The 22650-nt window shown below is 41.2% G+C and overlaps 1 protein-coding gene across 1 annotated transcript; it reads right to left on the reverse strand.

Annotated features, from left to right (window-relative positions):
• Positions 1-600: 600 nt before the first annotated feature.
• MAL2 (mal, T cell differentiation protein 2) lies at positions 601-20143 on the reverse strand. Its single transcript, XM_074942970.1, has 4 exons — positions 19813-20143; positions 16935-17105; positions 6585-6734; positions 601-4326 (listed from the first exon to the last, which is right to left on the reverse strand). The coding sequence occupies exons 1-4, from the start codon at positions 19942-19944 to the stop codon at positions 4255-4257; spliced, it is 525 nt and encodes a 174-aa protein (XP_074799071.1). The 5' UTR covers positions 19945-20143; the 3' UTR covers positions 601-4254.
• Positions 20144-22650: the final 2507 nt, after the last annotated feature.

Below are 22650 nucleotides of genomic sequence, written 5' to 3' on the forward strand. Positions count from 1 at the left end.
AACTCAATCGAGTTGGAGTGGAGGAAACCAGCGTTTCAATGCATCTACTACAGTTCATTGCTCATCTGCCCATCAAGCTTTGCAAGAGGGTCTATCCCAGTATATGATCAAATCTCTTCACTTTTATATAAGCTAATTAAGAACATGTAACCAGATCATGGCCCTGAGATCTCACCTCCCAAATGCAAGGAATTCATATTTCCCAAGTCTCCAGGAAAGTTCTGATGAGTCAGATGCTTTTAGCAATGTCTCAGGATTATTGGACATGTCATTTGAGGCATCTTCCAGGATAGCAAGTGCTTGTGTGTAAAACAGCATTGCACATGTATGGTTCTATATAAAATACTAATAGAGGAGACAACCTCCAAATGTTGAAGAACTTTCCTTAATGCTAGTGGAGGTTTGAGCATGATGTCAGATGCCAGAACAAGAAAATGGCCATATTCTGAGAGGTGTAATTTTGTTTCCTGCTGTAACAGACACACCTCATCTTTGGAGGCATAACTGATTTGTTAAAATATGTATTTGTAATGATGAGAGCAAACACAGCCATATTTTTATTGATAAACTTTAAACAGCCTTGTACATTAATAAATTAATTTTCTTAGAAAATGACCAAGAGAAGAGATTTTTAGGTTCTAGATTAAAAAAATACTTTTGCAGCATTACTTAGAAATGAATGTTTTTACAATAAATAAGTCCTACTGGAACCATCAAGACCAATATAGAAGTCTAAACTGAATAACTATTCAATAATATATCTGTGACTCATGTCCTTCCTCATAGGTTGAGCTGGAAGTGATTTTAGCTACTTCATCTGATGAATAGGCTTTAACAAAGTCTTAACTTTCTAGAACGTAGTCGCTTTTTCTTCATTGAACAATAATGTGTAAAAGATAATACAGAATTGTAACTTCACTTCTTAATAGCAAACACTGTTTCTGGTGTTGGGCATATCTTCCTGGATATCTCACTTCAGCTTAAACTCATGTATCCAAAACTTAACTCCTTATCTTTCCTCCCAGCTTTTCTCTACTGCTCCATTCCCTGGAGAGGCGTACTCATAGGCATGAGCTTTAGGGGTTATGTGTGTGTGTGTGCGCGCGCACACATGTATTTTTAAAATATAAAATGTCTTTTTGTCTTATTCATTATTTTATATTGACACTCACTTACAGTCTATAATCATCATGTGTAATGAACATCAGGACTGCATTTTACTTGCCCTCCCCCCCCAATGTTTGGATACAGACTCCCACATCACGCTGAGCCCTGTTTCCAAACCACCTCTGCAATTCCAAGTTCAACTATGAGTAATAAACCATTTACTGTTTCTTTATTGTTACTGCCTCCTTATATTCTGTTTTATTGTTTGTTTACTTGTACCTGCATCAGAGTCTAACAGAACATCTTTCATTACAAAAGAAAAGGTGATGGTCGCCGACAGGAAATATGCCTCTATTTTTGCCTAAGCAAACCACTCTTGTTTCAAGAGTATAGGAGGATAACTTTCCTCTCCAACTCTGTCCTTTGCCTGTCTTTGACTCTTAGAGCAGGAGAGAAGAGTTTAGCCATTTCTCACTATGCTAAACAGGTTCTAACACCCCACACATTGCGGTGGTATGAGAACCTTCCACTGGTGCATTAAGGGACCTGACTAGCATCTGTCAAGTGTGGTTCTTTCCCACCATCACCGTGTATATCTTCACTGACCTCTCCCCCTAGAGTCACTGTCATCTTTCATACAGTCCAAGGCTTACTGTTTCACCATTTTATTCTCTGTTCCACATTATACGGTTACAAGTGTTGTGAATTTTGTGCAAGTACCCTCTCAAGAATTCTTATTCTTTTAATAAATCTAGCATCAATTTAATCAAATATCTGAGATTTCTATTCTTTGTACCAATATTCAACTGATGAAAATCTGTCAGTAACCACAGTATCAAATACACTGGAATAAAGTATTTAATGCAGCTGAGTGTAAGTCACTGTTATATCATGGGGAGAAATCCCTTACGTGTGTACACTCCAGTGTAAAGATATTTTATACAATATGAAATCCAGTGTTTTGTTTTGTGCCATATTGCATGAGACAAAATTTAAAATCACAATACAGGTTAGATGAGAGTAAAGAGTTGAAGATTCAGCCAGTGCAAAGAGGGAGGAAGATAGACATTTTCAGAAAATGAAATGTACCAAATCAACTTATTACAATAGTTCTGGAAAGTTAAATGACTCATGGCATTGAGAAGGTGCCATTCATTTCCAGTTAATTGATATGAAATTGGCTCAGGCCACTACTGACAGTGATTTAGTTGCACATGTGAAATGAATTAGGCTCCCAGCAGAGATCCTCATGTATCTTCACTGCAACTGGCACCATTGTTGGCATGCTGAGACTGAGGCCATGTCTGTATTACAATGGCACAGCTACAGTGCTGAAGCTATAGTGTAGACCAGAGGTAGTCAATTTTTTTTATCAAGGTCCAAATTTCTTGGTCAAGGTACAGTCAAGGTCCAGATTCCAGAGAAAATAATAAAAAATAACAACAATAATGATAATAAGTAAATACAAATACTTTGCGATCTGTTCAAAAGCATCTGGTGATCTGGATTTGGTGCACAGTCCGCCTATGACATAGATACTTCCTATATTGATGGAAGAGGGTTTTCCATCAATGTAGGTAATCCACCTCTTCAAGAGGTGGCAGCTAGTTTGACAGAAGAATTCTTCTTTTGACTTAGCTGAGTCTACAGTGGGGGTTAGGTCGACCTAACTATACTCCAGAGGGAGTGAATTTACAGCCCTGAGTGATGTAGCTAGACGAATCTAAGTTCTAGGTATAGACCAGGCCTGAGTAGACAAGAAGGTGTACTGCCCTGTCCACTTGCAAGTGATCTCTACAGAACAAATGCAAGGAGGGCATTGTAAGGAAGCTTACATTGTTGCTTTTCTATTGATGACAGGGGTCTTCAGTCTCTGAGGTTAACAATTTGGCACTTTCGCAAGAACTAAAGATATTAATTTTTTTTAAAAATCTGCTAAATAGTGATAATGGGGGAGGGAAGTGATACGGTATAACTCATTTGTTAAGTTGAGTTTGGTGCATTTGTACCTCATGTATTTCATTACATAACTGGGACATTCAAAGCAAACTTGATCAGACTTCAACATTCATGCAAAAGCATCTTCCTGGGTGGATCCTTATGCTCCAGTGGTGTCCCACTGACTTCAGCAAGACTCTGCAGAGGCATAAGGATCTTCCCATGTAAAGATTCCTTTGCAAGATTGGGACTTTAGGATGCAACAAATAAACCACTGCAAAAATTTAGATCAGAGAGAATTCAACATTCTGTAATACTCCATTCAAACGACATTGACTCATACAGTAAACAACACAAATGCAGCACATGAAGTAAAAACTGTACCCACAACAAGGTGAAACAGTGCAAATACTTTGTTTTAAACCAAAACATACCACAGATATACACAACACAAATGCACTGTTTACATTTTGCAATATAAATAGACTTGACAGAACTAAATCTGTGAATATAGGAAACTACAGAATAATAGTACTAAACAATTTGTATTCACTAAGGAATACAATACAATTATAGAAAAGATCAGACCATCATTGCCAGAAATGGCTGTAAAGTATTTCACAAGATTATACTGGAAGGAAACTAAAATAGTTTTTCTTTAAGTTTTGCTTTTAAAAATATTAAGGCAATCTCACAAAAGTCAAGCTAGGCCCTCACCCTGCAAGGAGCACTGTGTGGCAGATGCTTGAATTTGTGCAGAGACCCAGGATTCTGCCTACTTGGAGCTTATTGCAGGAGTGGGGCTTTTAATAATAATTAACCATAAGCATTGCAACTTGTAGCTTTTAGCTACCTTTGCATATAACATTTGTTTTCCTTCCACTTCCTCCCTCCTAATTGTTTAGCACCAAAATTCAGTTTTCTGCTAATGATGCATCTATTTCTCATTAAACTGTATAATACTATATAGATAGTAGAATAATGCTTCTAATTAGCATATAATAAAAGTAAAAAACAATCACAGATTATTTCAGTTAAAGTAATTCTGATATGAGCTTATCTGCATTTTTAACATTTTTAAAATAGAGTTAATACATAAAAGCCTTTTGGAATTCCGTTACCGTTTGAAAGACAAGTGGCATTTAATTTGATCTTATACACAATTACACAAACTAAACGAGAATGCTGAACCATTAACCTCTTCAAGTGCTATAGTTTCCATCTTCTTAAAGCAAGGGCTGTGCTACAACCATAACAAATGGTTGTTGCAAAGGCAAAAATCTGCAGAAGAAAGCGAGATGAATCACATATGAGATTTCTATTACTGCTCTTCAACTTTTCCCATAACCACATTTTACAAGGAAGCTTCAGATTCCCCACCCACCCAGTTAGCCAGAAAGCCATGATGAAGATTGGTTGTGACCCCCTGAGACCCTATCATGATCCTCAGGTTGAGAACCTATGTGCTATTGCTTTGACAACATTTTGTCAAAAGCATCAAATCCTGACATCACTTTGCTACTTTGTAACTAAAGTAGGTCTTTTACCTAGGTCCTGGTGCAACCCTCTTAAATACTTATTTTTATACCTTGTAATCAAGTTTCTTCTCATTATCAAGGATGAACACAGTCATTTGGCTTTTGTTTGTATTAGTATTTAATTTCATTCATCTCCAAATCAATGCATCTGACTCCAGCAAAAACATAAACTGAGGAGAAAGCTACCACTAAAACAATATGGTATCAACATTTATTATTTACTTGTGGAAATGGGCACTTTTTTTTTTTTTTTTTTGGATCACTGAAGATAATCAGCCACTGGAATAGGTTACCAAGGGATGCTGTAAAGTTTCTAGCACTTATGGTCTTTAAATAAGGACCGGATGGATGTCTTTCTGTAAGATGTGTTCTAGCTTAATCGCAAGTTGTTTTGCTGGAGGAATCGTAAGGTGAAATCTATGTTTGTGTTCATCCTAGAAATTATACTAGATGGCTCTATGAATGCATTTGTGAAGAACTAGGGAGGATGGAAACTAGGAAGGGATTTATTTATTAAATTGAAACACTTTCTGATGTGTTACAGGTCAGAATGATGGAGACCTGCCTCTCCCTCTCTCTCCTGGGAGTCACTTAGATTATTACATCCTACCCATACTAAACATGCTTTGAGTGAGATAATGAATGTTTGGAAAACAGATGCTAATAATTGCTGGGACTATTACTTTTTTAAAAAGAACCTACACACATGCTTTCATCTATAATATAAACAGCTGGAAGGTCATTGTCTTGACAGCAGATATTTAGCAAGGCTTTAATTTTTCTGTTTTCTCTATGCAGTCTTTAACATTTTCTTGGTTAATGGCAGCAAAAATGAACATGTGACAAGATGATAATTATTTTCAGACATATTTGGGGAACAGCTGTGAAGGACCTAGGGATCAGAGCTCTTCTGTTTGGCTCTTCTTCCCCACATCCCATCAGCACTGTGTGGGTCCTAGAGACTGGAGCTTCTTCCCCACGTACAGCCTGGAACAACCCAATGGGGAGCTTCACAAGACCCCCCAACCCACTACAGCTCAGCAGAACTATGAGAAAGGCAGGAATTCTGCATACTAGGTGGAACTTTGCGTCACACAAGCATTACAGCAGTGCTCTAGGAGCTACACTGGCTCCTCATAAGTTTCTGGGTAGAATTCAGGAAGCTGACCTATTAAACAGACCTGACCAATTTGGGACATGGTTAATCTCTATTCCCATGCCATACTGCCACAGCTAGGATCAGCTGGAGCTGCCTTGTTATAACTGGAAGGATGCTGCTTGTAGAGGAATCTCAGTGAGCTTCCTAGACTTTGAAACTAATTCTTCACATCAAGACCCACTGCAGCCTGCATCTGTCAAGCTGCAAAGCTCCGTAATTTTTTTTGTCTTTCAGAGAGGATGGGCTGAGCACTGGAGCAATTTATTTGTTTTATCTTCATATCAGCTGGTAGATAGTTATGTCTAGGTGGGTTGAGCGTCCTTTTATCATTTTTGTCTTGTGTATTTTAATTTTTGTGATGGACACCTATAGAGGTTTTTAATAAGCTTAAATAAATGTATATGATCCTATGATCTAAACAAGACACTGTTAGAAGGTGTAAAAACTAAGAACAGTACTTCCAATCCCTTGTGCTAAACCCATTGGCACACATCTATGGAAGAGGCAGCATTGTTCAAATGCAAAGGAAAACAGCTAATAATTGAGCCTTCACTTCCACCGACTAGTATGCCTCACTCTAAATGTTCCCTTATGATCATATATAAAGAACATTATTCTGTAGTGCAGCAAATACCTACCACACAGTAACAACTTATTGGGGCGGGAGAGAAATAAAAAAATTAAATTATCAATATGTGAATATTCAGTGCTGTGTAACACACAAAAACAGACAGTCCCTTCCCCAAAAAGTTTACATTCCAGTTAGCCATTAGATTGGTTGGGTAGCTAAAAAGGGTTAAAACAGACTTCCATCTCTTGATGTATATCTATGAAATACTTACTGAGGCTGCTATGCTTATGTTATAGTCTTGACCGCTTAGCAACACAGTGGCATTTGATGGATATTGATAATTATACAGAGATGTTGTTGCTGCTTGCAATAAAAAGGCTCCAAAATAAAAGACAAAAGTAGCCGCATGGAAAAGAAAATCCTGAAAAGAAAGTGACAGAATTAGGCTATGTTGTAACTGATTGGATATGTGCATTCTTCCTAACCAATCTCTAAGTTTCAGTGCAAACAAAATGCAAACAAAAAACAAGCTTAGAGGTGCCATATAGAAGACTTTCAGATCATTCACCTAAAATTAATGTCATCAGAGTGCAGCCATATTACAATGAAACACATCATAGTAAGAAACTTTTTAATCTTTATATCCTAAAAAAGTATACAAGGTGATACTACTTAGTTATGTTACTGTAGAATACTAAAAACAAAAACAACAAAACCCACACCTTTAAAATAAATACTGTATAGCTTGACCTCTTAAGTGATCTACGTCAGCAATTATGTTGCCATGTTTTAAGTCACATTTGCAATAACGGCTATAATAACCCAGCAACTTTGTTACTAAAAACGCAACAAGAACCACTATTTAAAAGTAGTATGATGCATACCATATTTAGAGTAAAACACAAAGCACATCCTATTACTCTTCTCTCATGCACACTATATTGTGCACATTTGTGTATACAAACATTTGCTATTTACATTCATTTAAAGAGGTGTATTAAGTGTTAGTTTTAATTTCTCTCTCCTGAGTCCTGTACATTTCAGTTCCAGTCACTAAGAGTCTGACTTTCCAAGCTGAGGGACTACAATAAAGCTTTTAAAACCTCCCTAAAATATTTCTGTTTCTATTCTGTAAAACACAGTGTATAGAATCAGGGTGGATTTGATTTAAATCGCATTGATTTAAATCACTGGTCAGGAAGACTCGATTTAATCATGAATTTCTACATAAAAGTGCATTCTTTTTGCTTGTTATAACCTTAATACATATTCTTCACAACTCAGAGATCGATGTAGGTTTCATTTTTAGAAGGTACACACTATACATTTTTAAGTGATTTATTTTGAAAACTTTTCAGACTAGTTTTACAGCTGTATCAGAAAATGAATGATTGTTTAGTTATTTCATTTACCAAAGGTAACTGAAGCAGGTATTTATGAAGTCAGTGGGAGGTGAACTATCTCCAGTTCAACAGGTTAATCATTAATATTTGGAGGATTTTCTTGCCATGCTGTATTAGGAGGAGAACATCACCAGACAGACATTTAAATTGTTTTATTTAACTAAAACAACAATGTTCTGTATTCTGGATTTTTTTCTTCAACATCAAACATATAATATTTTAACAAAACAAGCATATGAATTTTTGAATTTAGTTAAACATTCAAGTTTTTTTAAAATCAGGTTTGTTTTTGTTAATATTTTTAACTAAAATAGTTAAATGAAATATTTAAAAAACCAACAACAAAAATTAAATTGACTGTGTCGGCAAGGTCAACATGAGAAACTTAAAATATTGGCTTCTGCAGCTAACTCAGTCATCTTCACCTTCATTTTCCTGTTTGTTCATAATCTGGAAAAGAAAAACAAGCTTTCCTGCTTTTTCAGGTCCCAAACGATTTCTCAGTTTGGAATGAATTAGTCCAAAGGAAGAAAATATTCTTTCTATACCGGCAGAAGAAGCTACTGCTGTTAAAAGTGAGATTATCGGTTCAACAGTCTCTGAATCCAAGTGTTTAAGTGACGTCCTCCAGTTCACTACTGTGACTTTCTTTAAAACATCATCAGCAAACATATATTTCTCGAACGGTTCACCCTTAGCTCTGAAGTTTATTATAGTTGACATTATGGAGGGATGATTGCTGGATGTCCATGTCATAGCCAGCTCCTCTTCTTCAGCGGTTAAGGTTTGACCCTAGTACCAAGTATTGAGAATATTTGCAAGAAAATGAGCTGAACATAGTGCTTGTCCCATTCATTTTTTTTTAATGCTTGTAATTTAACTCTGTCATTGCATATTTTCTTTTTAAGATCTTACTCAGTTCCTTCTAAATTTCAACAGCGTCAGCAATAAACAGCTATTTCCCTGCATTTTGTTCAAGGCTACGGAAATAGGCTTCAGCGTACTCAGCATGTGTTCAGCATTTCTCTTAAGCCCAGTGTTGAGAACTTTGGCTGTGACAGTGCCATCTATTTTTTCACGATTTTGTTCATAAACTGTCATCAGATTAGGCCAGTTCTTGATACAGTGCTCAAAACAGTCCACTACTGAGTTCCATCACACGTCTTGTGGGAGGGTTAGCTTGGTTCCTCCCACTTTTTTCAGAGCAGCTGCTGCAAAGTGGTTGTTACAGAGGTATTTTTCAATTTCAACATATTTAGCTTTTATTTCTGGAACACTGAAGTCTTTGGCCAGGAGGTGCATCAAATGAGCACTGCAACCGTATGCTATTAGCTTGGGAACTCTCTTCACTTTCTTCTAAATAATTTCTTCTCATCTTGGATACATTTGCAGCATTGTCTGTGGCCAAGCTGCGTACTAGACATTTGAATTTTTTTTCCACGGTTTGTTATAGCTTTTACCGCCACTTCTTGTAAGTATTCTGCTGTGTGAGCATTTCCTGATGTATCAATTGTTTCTGTAAGGAAGACATTCCCTTCTTCTGTTGTCACAAAAGCACATACAACAGAACCATTGTGCACACTGCTCCACCCATTAAGACTCAGGTTAACAATTTTACCCTCTAGACCATTCACACACTGCTCAATTTCTCTTTCATACACTTTATCCACAATTTGCCTATGACATCTGCTCTGTTGGGTGGACTGTATCCTGGTCTTAATGACTGAACCATGTTAATGAAGCGTGGGTTCTCAATTGTACGGAAAGGAGAGTCTGTTGCATAAACAAACAGAGCAATTTTTTCATCAATTACCTCTTTTTGTAATCTGCTGGTTCTTATCACAAACTTATATATGGTTGTTTCCGGATGATGGAGATTTTTATTTATTTTTTTTTTTTTGCTACCATGGCTATGTGACATACATGATGTGACTGAAACACGATCATTGGCAGATAACTCTGAAACTATAGAAAATGATGGTGATCTTGAAGGTGGATAGTCTTCAGATTCCTGTATGTTGAGGATGGATTCTCCTAAACAAAATAAGTCAATGCAGTTATTTAATTATTATTACCATACTGCTCATTTAGTATTACTCACTGCATTCACTGACACCCGGTACTACTTTAAAGGTGAAATTGTAAAGGGAAGATCTGCCTATTTCAGCTATTTATTTTTTATCAGAACTGCATCTAAAATGATAGTACCATACAGTAACAACTATATTTTTTGCTCAAACATGAGAATTCAAGAACAGTCCAGAAGGAAGACAGGCAGTCCTTAAGAAAGAAGTATGAAATAAAAATATTTACCAACCTGAAGATCCTGCATGTTCAGACATGTTCCTTTCGTCATCTTCAATGCAGCTTCCTCCTGAGAAGGAACGCTTCTCATGATGTTGTTTCACTTGGGCAACCAGGCTTTGCATTTCTTTGTGGCACTGTTTGCATTTTGCACGCGTGCCTGTCTTACCCATGGACAGAGGAACTTCATTAAAATATTCCCAAACTGGGTCTCTTTTACGGCCTGCTGCCATTATAGGTTTTCCCTTCTAGTGAGAGAATGGTATTGGTAGATCTCAAATCAATGAAGGCTACACTCAGAAAGACCTCAAGACTTCTGGAATATGCTGCTCAAACAGTCTCACTTTTGTTTCTACTCCTTATCCCTCCCTTCTCACATTTATCTCCAGACTTCTTCCTGTCCAAATCTATTCCGTGCCCAACAATCTTCTAGTCATTGAACTTTTTGTAACTTTCCACTTTTAGAGAGAGGTAAGGGATTGACTCTGTGTACACAAATTTGCAGAGGGACAATAAGGTTCAGGTCTGTTATTTCTCACCTCTATATATTATTTATTTATTTAAAACCGTTTTTGCTGTTAACAAGCATGTTATCTCTGGAGACACAAATCCACAGTTTGAGAACAGCAAAACTAAGCATCTCTGATGGTATTTTCTAGACTGAGCACCGAGTCCGATTGGGCAGATAGAAACATTAATCTAAATAATCTATACAGAACCTCTGGAACCCCATAAGATTGGGTCCCTAATCCATGAACTACTGGATCTCATTTAAAAAACTTTTCTTAAACATTACATGAATATATTGTCTCATACTATAGAATTAGAATGCATAATCCCTATTCCATGATGCCCAAATAAATCTGTTAGTCTTTAAGGTGCCACCGGACTCCTCATTGTTTTTGTGGATACAGACAAACACGGCTACCCCTCTGATACTGTTCAGTGAGTAGCTTAGTCCTAGTAGTGCACAGAAGAGATATTTTCAAAAGAGAACCTGTCATTTCCTCCATCCAGATGCCAAACACTCTAACTTCCCTGGCAATAGTTACAGTGAAGATATGTATCAACAGTAAGGTTCTATCCGGGACATGACGTCTGTGATCCAAAACCTAACTGTTTACTGTTCGGGTTTTTAAATAAAAAAGCATGGTGCCCAATACTCCACTGCCTTACACCCTGCATAATCACTTAAGTCTTGTGCAAAGTGTGTGTAAAATACCACCAGATCAGAAGGGAATGGTAGCTTACACCTAATTTGTGCAGATGTAAATGGCTACACAATATGTAGGGCAGTAGAGAATAAAGTCTATGGTCTTTGCACTAACATCTGGTTCAGTATAGAGCAGGGAAGGGCCGGTGCAACCATTAGGCGAACTAGGCGGTCGCCTAGGGCGCCGAGTGGTTGGGGGCGGCCAAAAGCGCGCTGTCATAAATATAAAGGGAAGAGTAAACACCTTTAAAATCCCTTCTGGCCAGAGGAAAAACCCTTTCACCTGTAAAGGGTTAAGAAGCTAGGATAACCTCGCTGGCACCTGACCAAAATGACCAATGAGGAGACAAGATACTTTCAAAAGCTGGGGGGAGGAAGAAACAAAGCCTCTCTCTCGGTCTGTGTGATGCGTTTGCTGGGGACAGAACAGGAATGGAGTCTTAGAATTTAGTAAGTAATCTAGCTAGATATGCATTAGATTCTGATTTCTTTAAATGGCTGAGAAAATAAGCTGTGCTGAATGGAATGGATATTCCTGTTTTTGTGTCTTTTTGTAACTTAAGGTTTTGCCTAGAGGGATTCTCTATGTTTTCAATCTAATTACCCTGTAAGGTATTTACCATCCTGATTTTACAGAGGTGATTCTTTTTACTTTTTCTTCTATTAAAATTCTTCTTTTAAGAAACTGATTGCTTTTTCATTGTTCTTAAGATCCAAGCGGTTGGGTCTGTGGTCACCTATGCAAATTGATGAGGATTTTTAATCAAACCTTCCCCAAGAAAGGGGATCTAACGTTTGGGAGGATTTTGGGGGGAAAGACGTTTCCAAACTGACTCTTTCCTAGTAATATACCGGTTAGACGTTTGGTGGTGGCAGCAAAAGTCCAAGGACAAAAGGTAAAATAGTTTGTACCTTGGGGAAGTTTTAACCTAAGCTGGTAACCTCCTAAGCTTACTTTTTTCATGCAGATCCCCACATCTGTACCCTAGAGTTCAGAGTGGGGAAGGAACCTTGACACGCGTTCTGGGGAGGCAGTGGAGCAGAGGTGAGCTGTGGCAGGGGGGCATGGGGAGGGCCGCCTGCAGCAAGTGGTGGGGGGCGCATAGGAGAACCGCTCCCCGCCCCAGCTCACCTCTGCTCTGCCTCCTCCCCTGAGCACGCCGCCCCACTCTGCTTCTCTCCCTCCCAGGCTTGCACGCCAAACAGCTGATTGGTGCCGCAAGCCTGGGAGGCGGGAGAAGCGGCAGCGTGCTCGGGGAGGAGGCGAAGCAGAGGCGAGCTGGGGTGGGGAGTTGCCGCACGCGGCTCCCCGGGCCGAGGGGAGGGAGCCTCAGGGTGGAGGGAGGGGCCGCAGAGCTGCCGCAGGGGCGGGGGTGGGCAGGCACAAGGTGAAAGTTTCGCCTAGGGTGCTAAACATTCTTGCACTGGCCCTGGAGCAGGGGATCTCAAACTGGGGGTCGGGACCCCTCAGGGGGTCACAGGGTTATTACATGGGGGGGGGTCACGAGCTGTCAGACTCCACCCCAAACCCAGCTATGCCTCCAGCATTTATAATGGTGTTCAATATATAAAAAAGTGTTTTTAATTTATAAGGGGGAGTCGCACTCAGAGGCTTGCTATGTGAAAGGGGTCACCAGTACAAAAGTTTAAGAACCACTCGGAGCAACACAACTTCCTTACTCATGCTGAGTTAGTGTCTTACTCCCATGAGTAATCACACTAGATTGAATAGGGCAATGTAGGAAGTAAGGACTGTTCAGCGTAAAGGTTGGCAGAACCTTACCCTAAAAGTGCTACTAATCTGCATCCAGGAGAGTTAAGTTTGGAGGGTTTAAAAATGGTTTTAAACTATTTTTATTTTAAAATAAAAGATACTAGACTCTTCTTATAATTTTCCATTACAAACAATAATAATTAAAATAATGTGCCAGGACTTTTCCCATTTTTGGCCTTATCAAACCACTAGCCTTGATTAACCATTCTGAATTCCATGCCAAAAGTTTAGTTTCTGCAGCATAAGGAATAATAAAAAAATCTTTTTCTTTAAACACTTTCCAATTTAAGTGTTAGAACAAACAGCAACATGGTAGACTCTCTTTTTATTTAAAAATAAAAAAATGAGTTTATGTAACCAGGTTGAAAAAACTAGGTTTTTTTTTTAAGTCATCCACAGAATTTGCCATTTGCTGTAGATTTCAATGTAGAAGTCATGGTATCTTGCTGAAAAAATCTAGGTCCAGCATACTACAGGACATATAAATTTAGCCAGCAGGTACTATGCTGAATTGTGGCCAAATGGTAATTATCTTTCTGTAATTAGTGATCTGGACTGGATTTTGAGCCAGTGAACTAGGTATAAAAGGTTCATATTCCATTTCTTTGACCTATTAGTCATGGGGAATTTTTAACAAAATCACCGGCAAACGTCATAGGCATGACTTTCACAGATGTTGTGCACCCATTACCATTTTTCTCACATAAGGGGGGTTCCAGCAGCAGCACTCTCTTTATCACAGAGTGGTGTCAAAATTCCCTCTCCTACCAGAAATAAAAATAGCTAACAACAAGCATTTGATAGGGCAAAATCAATACTGTATAATGCACACTCACAAGGAGAGTTATAGGATGAATGTTTGTGTAGTACTTTGAACATTCAAAAAAGCACTATGGCTCCAGTCCAGCAAAGCATTTAATTATGTGCAGAACTTTGTCTGTGATTAGTTTCACTGAAACCAATGACACTATTCACTTGCTTAAAAGTAATGCACATGCTTTATGTGCTTTCCTGCATACTAACTGATGTGACTGCCACTGAACAACACTAACAACCCTCTGTGAAATCCCCTGCCATTTCCCAAACATCCAGCTCACAATTCCTGGATCATAACTTTTATTTTGTGAATAAAGCATTAAAAAGTCATTAACTAGCTAAACCTGATTTGTGGTTTAATTCCATTTAAGAGTTGAAGTTGTACTTTGTTTGTATGTACAGTGAAACACTGGTGCTACAGTGCTAAAGTCTGTTTGGACAGAACCCAGAGTATCACTGCTCATTACACAAGTTTAATCTTTCAAACAGCAAATTTATGAAGTTCTATGACCTTTGATTCAAGACTTGCACAGATCTAGGGACTCTCACCACAGTCACTTGGATATCAAGGGATGCACAACCATGGATGTTTATACTGAAACATACAAATCTGGCTAAAAGCAGTATGATTGCCAGTAATAAAAACGAGCCACACAGAAGAAAGGTTATTTAACGAAGGTGGTGAGCAATTAGGCATAACTGCATTTAATACCATAAAGATTGCTAGTGACAGAGGATGTGGAAAAAGCTAATGTATTCAATGCTTTTTTTGCCTCTGTCTTCACGAACAAGGTCAGCTCCCAGACTACTGCACTGGGCAGCACAGCGTGGGGAGGAGGTGACCAGCCCTCTGTGGAGACAGAAGTGGTTCAGGACTATTTAGAAAAGCTGGACGAACACAAGTCCATGGGGCCGGATGCGCTGCATCCGAGGGTGCTAAAGGAGTTGTTGGATGTGATTGCAGAGCCATTAGCCATTATCTTTGGAGACTCATGGCGATCGGAGGAGGTCCCGGACGACTGGAAAAAGGCGAATGTAGTGCCCATCTTTAAAAAGGGGAAGGAGGAGGATCCAGGGAACTACAGGCCAGTCAGCCTCACCTCAGGCCCTGGAAAAATCATGGAGCAGGTCCTCAAGGAATCAATTCTGAAGCACTTAGAGGACAGGAAAGTGATCAGGAACAGTCAGCATGGATTCATGCCTGACTAACCTAATTGCCTTCTATGACGAGATAACTGGCTCTGTGGATGAGGGGAAAGCAGTGGACGTGTTATTCCTTGACTTTAGCAAAGCTTTTGATACTGTCTCCCACAGTATACTTGCCAGCAAGTTAAAGAAGTATCGACTGGATGAATGGACTATAAGATGGATAGAAAGCTGGCTAGATCGTTGGGCTCAATGGGTAGTGATCAATGGCTCCATGCCTAGTTGGCAGCCGGTATCAAGCAGAGTGCCCCAAGGGTGGGTCCTGGGGCCGGTTTTGTTCAATATCTTCATTAATGATCTGGAGGGTGGCGTGGACTGCACCCTCAGCAAGTTTCCAGATGACATTAAACGGGAGGAGAGGTAGATACGCTGGAGGGTAGTGATAGGATCCTGAAGGACCTAGACAAATTAGAGGATTGGGCCAAAAGAAATCTGATGAGCTTCAACAAAGACAAGTGCAGAGTCCTACATTTAGGACGGGAAGAATCCCATGCATTGCTACAGATTAGGGACCAAATGTCTCAGCAGCAGTTCTGCAGAAAAGGACCTAGGGGTTAGAGGGGATGAGAAGCTGGATATGAGTCAACAGTGTGACCTTGTTGCCAAGAAGGTTAACGGCATTTTGGGCTGTATAAGTGGGGGCACTGTCAGCAGATCGAGGGACGTGATCGTTCCCCTCTATTCGACATTGGTGAGGCCTCATCTGGAGTACTGTGTCCAGTTTTGGGCCCCACACTACAAGAAGGATGTGGAAAAACTGGAAAGCGTCCAGCGGACAGCAGCAAAAATGATTAGGGGACTGGAACACATGACTTATGAGGAGAGGCTGAGGGAACTGGGATTGTTTAGTCTCCAAGAGAGTGAGGGGGGATTTAATAGCTGCTTTCAGCTACCTGAAAGGGGGTTCCAAAGAGGATGGATCTAGACTGTTCTCAGTGGTAGCAGATGATAGAACAAGGAGTAATGGTCTCAAGTTGCAGTCGGGGATGCTAAGGTTGGATATTAGGAAAAACCTTTTCACTAGGAGGGTGGTGAAGCACTGGAATGCGTTACCTGGGGAGGTGGTGGAATCTCCTTTCTTTGAGGTTTTTCAGGTTAGGCTTATCAAAGCCCTGGCTGGGATGATTCAGCTGGGGATTGGTCCTGCTTTGAGCAGAGGGTTGGACTAGATGACGTCCTGAGGTCCCTTCCAACCCTGATATTTTATGATTCTAAGGTCTGATTCTTTGTATATTTTCTCTGCCTGTTATTGCTCACTCAAAAAGCCACACAATACGATAAAATAGAATGATACAGTATTGCATTTCACCACTTTTAGGCTGTTAGAAACTCCCCATTCTTAGCATACACCTCACAAGAACACATTTTTTAAGTAATAACACAGGAAAGCGCAAACTATAAGTCACTGAGGGATGCACTTGGTAACTTTCCAATAGTTTGAGATAGACACGTAACTTGCATAAAATGGATCGGATTACAGCTGTCTATTTTTTTAAATATGGAGGTACAGCTTGTGAGGACTACTGGTTTCAGCATGTAAAGCTTCATCCTAACATGAGCAGAATCTTGCCATCTGATTGAATGAACACTGAGCACTGCATGCTGGGACCTGTAGTTCCATAGGCTGCACTATCAAATTAAAAGGAAAGGGCAGACAAGAAGAAGAACTCTGAAGAACTCTGAGCTATGTTTGTGCTGCAGGCCATGCTTTGGCCATTCATGATGTGAAGGCCAGGTACCCACCCTGGCATAATATTTAAGGACCTGATCCAAATCTTATCAAAATGAATTAGAGTTTCTTCATTAACTTGAATGGGCTTTGGATCAGACCTCAAGAGTCTTACGAAGAGTAAGATCAATTTGTTTTTCTCATCCAATCATGACCCCAAGGGAAAAAAAACTCACCATCTGGTTCCAGTCCACAGCCACTCTGTGTGTATAACTAAAAAGGAACACGCCCAGGAAGAGGATGGACAGAAAACAAGCCGTCACCGACACAAACATCACCCATCCCTGCAGTAGAGGCAGCGGAACTTGAGAGGCAGCTACCAAAATCCAGACAAGGGCTCCAAACAGCTGTAGGAAAAACCAAACCCATGATGAGAACGAAGGCTTAAAGCTGAATCTTGTCCAGCCCCTCTAGACTTGAACTAACCGTTTATTTATTTATTTTTTAAAGCTTTCAGGTGCAATTTTTTGGTACTGGGGTAAAATTTTCAAAAAATCCCCTTTTGAAAAGTGACTTAGCTACTCAGAAGGCTAAGTAATTGAGAATCAGTAAGACAAGCTTGTAAAACCTTTTTGAAAATGGGATTTAGGCTCCTAAATCACGTAAGTGCTTCTGAAGTTTCACCTGAAATCTGATTTTGAAGGAAATACAGGACAAGTGAAAACATTATCAAAATGCATTTATCCTAAAATATAAATAAATAAATCTGTATCTGTTGCAACTGGCATACCAAGGATGTAAATGAGATTGAAATCTAAATCTTATAGCCATATATAGTTTTGTTAGCTCCCAGCAGATACAGATATGAGATAATTATAAATGTATAAACCGAATTTATGGTTTAGACCCAAAAGAGTAAAAAGCAACAAGCAAAAGTAAAATATAAAAGACTAGCATAACTATGGTGGGCTGCTGAGTCATGAAAATTGGATAAATGAAGTATATTAGCCAAGTTCTTTTCACATTAAGAGCTATATAATTAGGAGCAGAATTTATTCCTACAAATGTAAGTTGCAGCACACTGATCTTCTCAATGAATGACTTCAACCATAAACACAGATCTCTATAAGAGTGATACTTGCTTCCTGAAATGTGTTCCTTTAATACAGGAAGCCTTAACTTGATTGAAATAGAACTCATCTATTAACTGAGCACTGCTCAAATTTATATTGAGTTACCATTTCCAGTTCAACCCTCCCAGCATTCAGAGTATAAATTTGGAGATAAAATTTTCATACTGCAAGAAGTACGACTTCAAAATAATGCCTGCCCAGTTTCTTTTGAACCTAGGACCTCAGACTCAATTTTCAGAAGAAATTGCCTGGAGTTGGAGTAAGTATAAAATGCAACCATATGTGGATAAAATGAGGCTGATGATGTAAAAATGCACTGGCAGCATGCATTCAGCATTCCCATGGATTAGTGTCATCAACCTTCAAGTTACTTTCAAGGTTTCTCTTCAGGTTTTAGTTGTTGTGAGGAAGCAGGTTTTCTCCATCTTTATAGCACTGGAGACTCAGAACATAATTCAGAGAACAGACATGTAATGGGTTGTAAGAGCACAAGCTTTTCTGTAACATCCCACGGCTGAGCCTGGCAGCAAGGTTACTCATTTAAACATCCACTGTGATCCTGAGCAGGCCCAATATCAGAGAAACACCAAGACTAAACTGAGAACGTCAGCACCTGTTACATAAGCTAGCAAATCCATCAAGCAGTTCATTTTTGGTCACTGCCGATCTGGGCTCCAGTCCTGCCACTGGATCCACACCAGCAGATCTGTGGACCAGCATGGAGGCCATTGTGGAAAAAGTCAGGGCCACACGTGGAGGGGTAGGCAGGCCCTATAGGGATCCATTTGAAAGACTGGAGCCCAGGTCAGTATTCAAATCTGTGACTGTAAGAAGAAAGACATTCTGGGTGAAATCCTGGAGTGACTGAAATCAGTGGGAGTTTGCCATTAACTTTAATGAGGCCAGCATTTCACCTCTAATCTGTTAGTAATCATGATGCTGCTCCTGCAAAGTCTTACCCTTGTCCTACATGAGTAGTCCCATTGAAGTCAAGGGGACTAGTCACGCCAGTAAGGTGAAGCATGCATGCTAGAGTTTGAGGGATCCTAAAAACAAGCACACTCTATAGGTTTACTTCCTTGGACTTCTGAATCTGATCTAAACGTGTGGAGGATTAAGATTGTCTTGATTAAAATAAAACAGTGTAAAATACATACACAATGTTCTGTGGCCTGCTGCCCCGTAAATCAAACGGAACAGGAGCCAAAAACACAGCTCTGAGTGGAAATCAGGAGAACAAACGCCTCCGGTGTTACTTCAGCATAGTGGTATGTTGCACAGGATCCCCCTTCTGGGGAAGCTCTGAGGTGGGAAAACGGGATTAAGCAAAATGGTGGTGCCCCCACCCCCCCACACCTTACACACATTCATTCCCCCCGCTGACTGTCCTTCCGCCCGCCCCTTTCATAAAATCCAACGCTCCAGTTCTGCCGGAGCATGCAGAGTCCGCTCGTGCTCTCCGGTTTCCTGCTCCTGGAGCAGAACCGCATGATGCTGCCACCACCCGCTCCAGCTGCTGCACCTTTCCCACCTACAAAATGGCAGGTTAGCAGCGTGGGGGACCGGTGGCAGGGCGGCGCTGCCGCCTCTTCGCAGCAGCCTGGGCTCCAGCACAGGGGGGACGGGCAGGCGTGCGCCGCCCGCCCCCGGTTCGGTATGCACGACACTGGCCCTGCTGCTCGGGGCACTTCACATCGCAGCCCAGCGGCGGCCAGGCGCTCGGGGCTCCGCGCAACAAGTGCTGGGCCGCGGAGGAGAAAAGATTTGTTAGGGGCTTTGCTGGGGGAGGAGGAGCTGGTACTCAAGGCAGGAGCGAGTGGGAGCCGCGGGGAGTGCAGGACTAAGGGGGGGGGGGAGAAGAGGGGACCGGAGAGGAGACCGCAGCTGAAGAGTGCGGCGACGGGGGGAGGAGAAGGGGAGAGGGGGGCCCGTGCCCAGCAGCACTGCCCTCCCCGAGCAGCGCTTGGCCCGGGTCACTCACAATCTCCAGGCAGATGAAGGCTCCCGAGTAGGTGCGCAGGATGTCCAAGCCGACGGGCAGCGTGATCCTGGGCGCGGGGAAGTAGGCGGCGGGGTTGGGGGGCGGCGGCATGGAGCCCCCACTGGCCGACATGCTGCCGCGGAGAGAGCCGAGCTCTGCTGGCCCTGACGCGGTCGCAGGTTGCGGGGAGGCTACGCCCAGAGCAGGTGCAGGAAGCGTGTGTGCAACACTCGAGCACGGAGACTGCCCCTGCGCCGGGCGCCGCCCAGTCCCCAACCCGGGGGCTGCTTCACGCGCCGCCTGGAAGCGGCAGGCCCGGTTCGCAAGGGCGACGCTGCCTGGCCCGGGGGCTTCAGGCAGCAACGGCCCCTTTTCTTCTGGCGACAAGCCCAGACTCGGCCCCCGGGGTGTTCCCAGCTCAGGGCCAGACACACACACACACACCCCGTAGCCCTCCAGCCCCTGGGGGTGATCCCAACTCAGGGCCAGACACCTTCCCCCTTCAATCCCCTGTCGCAGTTAGCCAGAAACAACCCCCCCGCCGCCTGTAGCCCACTGGCCCCTAGGGTGTTCCCAATCTGCACTCAGGGCCAGAGCCCTTCCTGCAGGCCCCTACTCCTCCAATTCCCGCGGGTTTTGCAATCTGAACCCAGGACCAGACCCCTCCTGCAGTCAGATCACCAAAATCATGAGATTGGTTTAATCATGAGATTTTAAAAATAATTTGGAATTCTTTTTATTTGCCTTCTCATTACAGAAACTTTAGGGTTCACAGTTTCAAGCTTTATCTCTGCAACCACAAAGGCTTAGAAATCTACCTTTAAAAAATCAACCAGCCAAAACAGGTTATAATGCAGTCACATGACTCCAGAAGTTGGTGTTTTAAGAAAAACATCAAGTAGCACAAGGTTTATGAAGAAATGATGAGACTTCAACATTAAAGGCAGGGACTTTCTTCAGATTTGTTTATAATATGCAGTGTTTTCCATTCAAAGTACAATAAAAAATTGCATATATACTTTAGTAACATCCAAGTTTAGAAAAGGGTAACAGGACAAAAGACTACCACTTACGTTCCAGTAGGGGAAATTGTTGTTAATGAAGGACCAAATTTATAGCCAGAAATACATCTGGAAACGCATTCATCATGCCACTTATAATAAACTTTATTATCTCAGTTCATTTAGTAAAAGATATAAAATAATCATAAAACATTTTTTTCTTGTTTGCTGTCCCGGTTCAGGATTTTGAGATTAGGATGGATAGGTACTCTGTAGAGATATCTGGCGGATTGCCCCACTCAGAATATAGATTGGAATAAAATGAAATAAACTTCATCCCAAATCTGTGCGCCATTCTCAGCTGCTTTTTTTTTTTTTTCCCTTTAACAGAATTACTTTTTCAGATTAAAGGATTCATGCCAGGGTAGCTGCTCTGCTTCCTCAGGCTACATGATTCACTAATTATGCCTCAATTTTTGGGTGACTGTGGTCAGGTACCTTGTGTTTGATTTTCAGAAGTGCTAAGTATTACAACCTGCCCCATTACCCTTCTGTATGGACACAAGTCTGTTGTAAGAGGGCCCAGCCACTGGGTCCCACATGGTTTTAAACCAGTGGCTTTCAATCTTTCCACAATAATGTACCCCTTTGTCTTGTGTACCCTGAAGTTACATCTCACTTAAAAACTACTTGCTTACAAAAGCAGACATAAAAATACAGAAGTGCCACAGTATACTACTACTGAAAAATTGCTTACATACTCATTTTTATATATAATTATAAAATAAATCAATTTGAAGAGAAATATTGTACTTTCATTTCGGTGTATAGTATATGGAGCAGTATAAACAAGTCATTGTATGAAATTTCAGTTTGTACTGACTTTGCTAGTGTTTTTTGGAGGCTGTTATAAAACTAGGTAAATATCTTGATGAGTAGATGTACCCTATGGAAGACCTCTGCATCCCTATTGGGTATGTGTGCCCCTGGTCAAGAACCATTGTTCTAAACCAGCTGGATCTGGCCTGAGGCTCATCACTGTTTCTAATTCGGGGTCTACAGGGCACATTCCCAAGCTCAGATCGCTTGTCTGAGCCCTTCATTGAGACATGAGACTCCACAGTTCAGCAGCCCTAGAGCCCCAAACCAGTGCTTTAGACCTCTTGAGCCCTCTAGTTTCTTTCATACAGACCCTCAAGTGTCTCATATAGGCTGTAGGTCCTCTGCCCTTCTAGTTTAACCCCTTCAGGGACAGGTTAGCCACAGTCCCTTAATTCTTAAAAGCACTCTAGAGTTCTAGATCTTTGACAAATAAAAAAGAGTCCTGAAATGCCCCCTTTCTTAATTTTTTCACTAGGAGTTGGAGGGTTGTCAGCATTTCAGGCTGGACAGAGTCCCCCGGTCCTTTTCTCTCCTGGATGCCCTACTTTCAGTGGTGATGATCAGCCCCCTGCAGAGTTGCACCTCCTTTTAAATAATCTCTCTCTCTCTCTCTTTGCCACTTTTTCCTCTGGGATGTTCCAGACCCTTCCCCAACCCGTGGGTTCCAGTACAGAAAGTCCATCGTTCCATGGGATAGGGAGTAGAAAGAGAATTGGAGCCAATGGCCATCAATTGCTCTATTGATAGTTTCTCGGGCCATGTCTACACTACAAAATTTTGTTGACCTACAGCCACTGCAGTTATGAAATCACTTGTGTGTGTGCACACCTGGTTCCTTGTGTCAGTGGTACACGTCCTCACCAGGAGCACTTGTATCAATTGTAGTGTCAGCATGTGGCATTGTGGGACAGCTCTGAAAGCCAGTAAAATTGACGTAGGCAGTGCAGTGTCTACA

Source organism: Natator depressus, chromosome 2, assembly GCF_965152275.1.
Source record: "Natator depressus isolate rNatDep1 chromosome 2, rNatDep2.hap1, whole genome shotgun sequence".
Taxonomy (NCBI): Eukaryota; Metazoa; Chordata; order Testudines; family Cheloniidae; genus Natator; species Natator depressus.

Excerpts from the sequence above, each read along its gene's own strand:
- MAL2 (XM_074942970.1), bottom strand. The coding sequence starts at position 19,944 with ATGTCGGCCAGTGGGGGCTCCATGCCGCCGCCCCCCAACCCCGCCGCC. Across the intron at positions 17,106-19,812 it reads CCTTCATCTGCCTGGAGATT|CTGTTTGGAGCCCTTGTCTG; the intron begins GTGAGTGACCCG and ends TTTTTCCTACAG. Across the intron at positions 6,735-16,934 it reads CTGTGGACTGGAACCAGATG|GATTTTCTTTTCCATGCGGC; the intron begins GTGAGTTTTTTT and ends CTTTCTTTTCAG.